At 34.3% G+C, this 8,117-nt stretch overlaps 1 protein-coding gene across 1 annotated transcript in view; it reads left to right on the plus strand.

Moving 5' to 3' along the window:
• Positions 1–6,698, plus strand: part of LOC106868733 (gamma-tubulin complex component 2) — an 82,708-nt gene extending 76,010 nt beyond the window's left edge. Inside the window, exons 29-31 of the mRNA XM_014914131.3 lie at positions 252–403; positions 2,160–2,221; positions 6,217–6,698. Coding sequence (XP_014769617.1) covers positions 252–403; positions 2,160–2,221; positions 6,217–6,317 — 315 coding nt within the window. The 3' untranslated portion in view covers positions 6,318–6,698. The remainder of the gene's footprint in view (positions 1–251; positions 404–2,159; positions 2,222–6,216) is intronic.
• Positions 6,699–8,117: the final 1,419 nt, after the last annotated feature.

Here is an 8,117-nt window from a genome sequence, read left to right on the forward strand (position 1 = left end):
GGCAAAGATTTCTTCTCTTGTTCACAACATACAAAATTATTCCATTCCATAAACTTCTTGTCTATATTATTTGCCAAGGTAGACATTCTTTAGATCCCTTAGATTCTGAGTCATTATGTTTTTCTTGCACTACTGTAGAATGCTAGAATACCATAACATTTACATTACTTGAAGTGAACGTTTGACAAAAGTTTGATATTAGTTGTAACACTATCATATGTTTGTCTTTATTTTATCCTTTTACTCATTAGGTTGTTGCTGAAGCTATGACTGATGAATCAACTGAACACCTTGGTACTGTGATATCAATGTTTGAAAGTAACTTCAACAAGTTGCTCATGGAATTATTAGAAAAAATGGCTTATATGATCCATGGTAATGGTGAACAAGCACTCCTTTGCAGGTCTGTACTGTTGTAATTATATTTTCTTTTTGTGTTGTTTGTTGTTTACTTAGCTACTTTTTCAAGAACTTATAGGCTTAGTTAATAGCTCTATTTGATTTTGATAACCATTCACCATAGTCTCTAAGCACATTAAGGCAATAATGATTGTAGTAAATGAATAGTTTTTAAAAAGAAAATATGGTAACTTTTTAAACATCATACAATTTTGTTCTGAAATTTTTAAGAAACAAAATTTACTTTTCAAGTTAAAGTTTAAATTGCAAAATATTTAATCTCTACTGTTTTCTTAGTAGTTTTACTTGAAATATTGCACTTGTAGTTCCATATCTTTCTAAAAATGAAACTACATCTTAGCTACTTGATTCAACAAGTTTATTCTTCAGCAATTACAAGATTTAACTGAAAAGTTCATAGGCTGACCAAGATACACTCATGGAATGTGACCAAATGAGGTTTATTTTTCAATCCATACACTTCTTCCATCAGTGTTGCATTTCTTGTATCCCATTGGTGAAGAAGCTTTCATCCTGTTGATCAAAAAAGTCAACAACAACAGATATGATGTCATCATTGCAATACTGGTTCCCAGCCAAGTGTTTTCTCATGTTAAAGAATAGATGATAGTCAGATGGGGCCAAATCAGGAGAATAGGAAGTCTGAGCAACCAGCTCAAAGCCACATCAGTCATTGAAACCAAGGACTTATGTGCTGGATCATTGTATGCTGATGAAACAAAACACTTTTCATCAGTTTTCCTAATTGTTTGGTCTTGATAGCTTTGCATAACTGCCTCAGTAAGTTGGCATATTACTCTCCATTGATGTTAATAAACACAATGCCTTTTGCATCCCCCAAAAAACTGAGGCTATCACCTTCCCTGCAGATGAAACTACCTTGGCTTTCTTTGGAGCAGGTGAGGAGGGGTATCTCTACTGCATAGATTGTTTCTTTGTCTCTGGCTCAAAGTAATGACCCAAACACTCATACTAGGTTAGTAAACATTCAAAGAAACCATCAGGATTTGCATCAAGCTATGTCAAATTTTCTTGTGATTGATCAGCCTGGTGTGCTTATGTTCAGGTGTCAGAAAACATGGCACCCACCAAGCAGAAACTTTCATTATACTGAGTTCATTGTGCAGAATAGCCTCAAGTCTCTCATGGGATATACTGATAGTATTGGCTATTTGATTTATGGTCAGTTGCCTGTCATCCATCACCATGTGGTGGACACCAAGTTATCCTCAGTGGTAGCAGTTGCAGGATGTCCAGACCTTGAGTCATCTTCGCTTTCCCTTCCCCTCCTGAATTCAGCTACCCACTTTTGCACTGTTGATAAAGCTGGAGTGTCATCCCCTAACGTAGTAAGCATGTCAACATGAATGTTGTTGGGGGTTAAACCTTTTTTTCTGTATTACTTGATAACATCACAATGTCAAATTTAAACTATTTTCAATAGAAATTACTTCTAGTTACTTTTGAAGTCTTCTTTGAACAGTCAGATATCAGTTTACTTGGAAAGAAACAATGCAGTTATTAATAAGAGTTGAAATTAATGCATGCAAGCTTTCACATCTCTTGCATCACTCTTTCATAGTCAGCCTATGAACTTTTCAGCCCACCTTTATTCTCTTCTCTTGTATATCTCCTTTTTCATGGCTGCAGTTTATAATGTTGTAAATAAAAAAATAACAACACATAGCAGCACATGTATTCTACTGTTTCTATCAGATGTGTATATTCTTCTTTTCTAGGCTTGACTTTAATGGATTTTATGCAAAAAACTGCTCATCGTTTGGGAAGTTATTAAGTGCAGGTAATTATTATTTCTGTTCATATAATCAATTGGCTATCAAAAAATAATTGTAATCTCTGGAAATAATAATACTGTCATTCATAGGTGATAATAAACAACATATGACATGTTTGTAATTAAAACAACTGACGTATACACAGGTATAACATGGCACACATTTTTCGTGTGATGTGACTGCCGTTGTTATGGTGTCATTTCTAGTAATGATTCTCTTATATATTTGTATTAAACATTTGCCAATGCAGACCCTCTCAAATTCTGCTGCTTTACTATGTTCTTAGACTATTGTAGAACACTAGAATTAAAGACCGTAACAGCTGCATGACTTTAAGCAAACATTTGACAAAATTTTGAATCAGTGTTTTCATTCTTAACAATTATAATTTTCAAGTGTTTTCATATTTTCTGATTAATGTTTGTGTAAATGAATAACTACAATATAGATTTGCCAGTATTTCTTAGCAAAATGTTAAATTTGATATCTGTGAGGAATGAAAAGTCTAATATTTGGACGGTTACACCTTCAATCTTTCCATTAGTCTGTAAGCCATTGTCATCTTGTGGAATGTAAGTGTTTAACTTGTGTTGTTGTTATATATTACTTATATATATATAAGGCAGTAGATTGACTGAATTGTTAGAGACCTGGATAAAATACCTTGCCTTATTTATTCCAACTCTTTACATTCTGGGTTCAAACTCTACTGTGAACAACTTCGCCTTTCATCCTCCTGTGATTAAGTCTTTAGCATTCAAGTTATTTTGTCAAATGTAATGCTTATTTATTCACATTGTTTTAAATTAATTATCCCGCAGCTTTGAAATTTCGATGATGTGATTGTTTATTTGTAGGAGGACATTGTAGGGTAGGTATGAGAGGCTGGACCTTCCAGTTTGAACATAAAACGGGTGGAATATTTGAGCTTGACATAACCAGTTTAATGCTAAAGAGTTAATCAAATAAACTACTAGTCAAGTACTGGGGTTGATCTAATCAGCCAACTCCTCCAACAAATTTCTGGTTTTGTACCTGTGTACAAAATCATTATATTCTACTTATATAACCGGTTGTTTATTTATGAGATACTGGATTGTTGTTCAGGTGCAGTACTGTTGTTCTTCAATCACTAGAACCTGCTGTATTCTAGTTATATTAATTCATTACCATTATTAGTTGGTGTACATTGTTCTCTTTGGCGCTTGTATTTCTCAAGATATTAGTAGTAGTCATACATAAATCATCATCATCATTGTCATTTAGCATCCATTTTCCATGTTAGCATGGATTAGATGATTTGACTGGAGGTGCTAAGTTGGAGAGCTGCACCAGGCTCCAGTCTATTTTGTCTTAGTTTCTACAGCTGGATGCCCTTCCTAACACCAACCACTCCACAGAGTGTACTAGGTGCCTTTCACATTTCACCAGCATGGGTGCCTTCTATGGGTGCTTTCACATGTCACCTGCACTGGCCACAACTATGATTTCACTTAACTTGACATATTTTCTCAGTCAAAAATCTCAGTCATTTGTCACTTCCTACTCCTACAAATAATGTTATAATAATGGCATTTTGATATTTTTAATAAATGATAGTGTAACTGCTGAAAATAATTTTCAGTAGGCGAATTAATTTGTTGAAGAACACAATATCAATATATATTCATGGAAAATTTTTGGTTTGTGCTTATGAGAAAAGAACTGTATATTTCAGATGCTGATGAAATAGTGAAATTAATTACAGTAATTCCTCGCCATATTACGGTTCACCTATCGTGGTTTATTATTTAAGCCTATGTTGATTCCTCTGTGGTGTTGTTTTGCATTTATAATAAAATAAATATATACAAGTTATAAAAATAATAAAAATAAGTATACAGCACAGTACTGTTTCTACTTCATGGATTTTCACCTATCACAGGGAGTTTTGAAACATAACACCTGTGATAGTTGAATGATTACTGTATGTTTTTGTTGATAGCTACTTGATAATTTTAGTGATTACTATAAATGACATATGATTAGATATAAAATTCATGCCTTTCTTTTGAGCATTACAAATAAAATTAAAATATGGTCATAATCTGGGGATGAGATTAAAGGGCTCAGCTGTATGGACACTGTTGATTTAGCATGGCTAACTGGACATTGAACTTGTTTTGCTGTTTTGGTAACAACACGTTTTGGCTCTGGAGAGAAATGTAATCATAGAGAGAAACATTATCATCATCATCGTTTAACGTCCGCTTTCCATGCTAGCATGGGTTGGACGATTTGACTGAGGACTGGTGAAACCGGATGGCAACACCAGGCTCCAGTCTGATTTGGCAGAGTTTCTACAGCTGGATGCCCTTCCTAACGCCAACCACTCAGAGAGTGTAGTGGGTGCTTTTACGTGTCACCCGCACGAAAACGGCCACGCTCGAAATGGTGTCTTTTATGTGCCACCCGCACAAGCCAGTCCAGGGGCACTGGCAACGATCTCGCTCAAAAATCCTACAGGAGCCAGTCAGGCGGTACTGGCAACGGCCACGCTCAAAATGGTGCATCTCATGTGCCACCCGCACAAGAACCAGTCCAGGGGCACTGGCAACGATCTTACTTGGCTTGCCGGGTCTTCTCACGCACAGCCCATTTCCATTTATTAATTGAAACCGACTGACATAAACACTTTCCCTTCTCCTTATACGCATAAAAAGAAATATGCTTACACACATACACAGAGAAACATTAAAAGTATTTAAATGATTCTGACAGTTACAAATGTGTGCATGTGTGTGTGTGTGTGTGAGAGAGAGAGAGAGAGAGATGTGTTTGTAGCCATCAGTAATTTATTGTTGCTTCTCTCTCTCTCTCTCTCTGATTTTTCTGCTCACAGCATCAAAATTTTAATTTGCTCTTAGTTTCCACATTTCATCAATATTTTACTAGCCATCATATGCATAGAGTAAGGCAGAAAGTTAAATGAAGTTTAATAGTTGAGTTGTCTAGTAGTTGTGATTAGGAATTTGTCAACTAAAATTAGAACAAACTTTTCACAGTGACAAAAGATCTTGGAAATAAACTGATGTCCTGATGTCTAATTAGTCAGTGTTCAATCAGTAACACCAAATAGGTAACACCAAAAGGGCTGTGCCAAAACATCTCATACCTTCATAATCTTTACACAGTGGATGCATAATGCTAACTTTATGTTGTTTGTTGCATAAATGTTCCTTCTTTCCTTGACTTTCAATTCAACTCCTAATGAAGTTGTAGGGGTACCATCACATGCTATTTCAGACATTAGTCTAAACCAGTGGTCCTCAATCATTTTTTGCCTATGGATCCCTTTGATTCCTATTTTACTCTCCTTGATCTCCATAGCTATTTGATGTATATAAAAGAAAATCCTGCTATATTTTTATAATTAAATATTAGGAATTGTATAAAAAAAATCTTTAAAGATTTTCGGTATTGTACAGGGTGTTCACAAAGTCTGGGTACATGGAGTAAATAAAATCATAACATAAACAATTAAATATAAGAATAATAATTTCTTAAAGTATGTGTTAATCCCCATGTACCCAGACTTTGTGGACATCCTGTAGAAGTATAAGCAATTTATTGTACATAAATTTCAATAGGAAATTCTTATATGGACCCCGGTTGAAAACCACTGTATTATATGTTGTTGTTTAGTCCAAGGTCAGCCTTGTTTGAGTAAATTTATGATGAAAGGTGTTTCAACCATAACCATCCTGTCTTATTAACAGTACCTAAGACTTCATTAAACTTTCTTTTTCCATTTTAAAAACTATATTATTTGAACAAGATATGGTTGCTATATCTAGCAGATTGTGCAACCATGTTGGAGGCTCGCTTACTGGTTTATGTATGTATTGTTGTATGTTATCCTTTAATGAAATATGTTATATTTCATCCTTTTAAGTTTGACTAAAGTACATTTTTTCTGAAACAGATTTGTGTTTACTAATTTGATTTTCTACTTTTACAGATGGCACATTGTCTTCTGAAAGGAGTGGACCCTCCCAAAGAATGGGTAATTCAGAAAAAAACAATTTCCCTGGTCTTTCTAGTCCTAATTTCTCTCTATAAATTGATAAGTTGCATTCTGCTGATTGAATGCAGCCATTTTCCTGCATTTTGTTCTTTGGGACAATGAAATTATTAATAGAAGCAATTACTGCTTTCTATCTAAACTATTCACTCTAAGAGTAAAATATTTCATCTTCTCTGGCACTCCATAAGTTTATTACTATTCTTTCAGCTCTATTTACAAACATTTCTATAAGCCTGAAAATTAATATATAATTGATTTCATATTGCAAACATTTTATTGATTATATTTATTTTATTCCAAATGTGCACACTTATTTTGAAAGGTATTATTTTTTCTAAATCTTTTTTATTTTTTTGTATTTTTTTGAACAATTTTTCTATGAATTAAAAAAATTGGAAAATAAGTTTCTATAAAAATATTGTCTTGCCTTAATTATTTTTTGACTTAAAAGTACTGTCTTTCTTGTTGGCACCACCACCACCACCACCATCCGTATCATAATTTTAGGAGCTATATTTTGCTTGCCAGCTGAGTAGGTAACATAACGTGTCCCTAATCATTTTAGTCAAATATCATCATCATTTAACGTCCATTTTCCATGCTGGTATGGGTTGGATGGCTTGACTGGAGCTGGCAAACAGGAGAGCTGCACCAAGTTCCAGTCTGATTTGGCCTGGTTTCTACAACTGGATGCCCTTCCTAATGCCAACCACTTTATAGAGTATGCTCTCTTCTTCAGTCAACATACATCATCATTCTGCATTACATGTCCATACCAGTGCAATTTCGTCTTCTAAAAATACCAGCTGTCAGGTCTGATGCCTCACTACTTCCTCACAGGTCAATGATGGAGACTTTATGGTGTTTGTTTTGACCTGCTATGAACAGCAGCCAAATTACACCCTATTTCATTAAAAATTGGACACATTGATATAATGGGGTCTTAGATAATTACTGTATTTGACAGGAAAAAGTGGGTGGTCATGACTGGAATGCTATGTTGATTAAATGTGTTTGATCAGAACTGGCCTGAAGCCAAACAACAACTACTTCTTCAACTAATTTAAGCTCAATCTTTTACATAAATTGACATTGTATTTTCAGTCCATTTTCTCTTCTCTGTCTTATAGAATTACAGTGTCTATCTAAACTGCTTATCACTTGCAGAGGAAATAACTCTCTATGCTTCTTCAATTCTGATATTATTCAGGCTCTTAGATTGTCTAAGTTGCAAAACTTATAACTTCTTAATAGACTGTGGTTGTCATTTCATGTCTGACATTGCTTCTTTATATTTCAGCATTTTGGGTCCCAGTTCTTTGACAGCTTGCTAGATATCCCTCTTCTCCTTTTTAGTACAATTTGCTTACTGAAAAAACAATTTTTACTTTCTACCAACTCCCTTACAATGATATCATGCTCACTGCTAGTATTTTCTGCTCTGTTGTTTATTAATATCTTCATCTTTATACTGTTTTTCTTTTAGGCCTTTTGACATTTGTTGGCATTTTATATCTTAACCCTTTCGTTACTGCATTTATTTTGAGATGCTTTGTGTTTCTTTCAATTACTTTAAATATAACAAAGAATTTAGTAAAGTAACTTAGTTATCATTCAGTTAGTGTTAGGAACATAAATTGTGACTAAGGTTTGGTGGAAGATTTTAATTCAAAACTTATCAAAACAAGATATTTGTACTCAGAGCCAGAGCCAGTTTCAGCTGGTTTGGTAATGAAAGGGTTAAACTTGACTTTTGACTCTATGACAGATTTTGCAGTGAGACCCAAAGTATCAACATTTAAATGTTTCCAGGCTCAGCCACTGCTACATGTAAT

This window comes from Octopus bimaculoides, chromosome 4 (genome assembly GCF_046866305.1).
Source record: "Octopus bimaculoides isolate indiv1 chromosome 4, ASM4686630v1, whole genome shotgun sequence".
Lineage (NCBI taxonomy): Eukaryota > Metazoa > Mollusca > Cephalopoda > Octopoda > Octopodidae > Octopus > Octopus bimaculoides.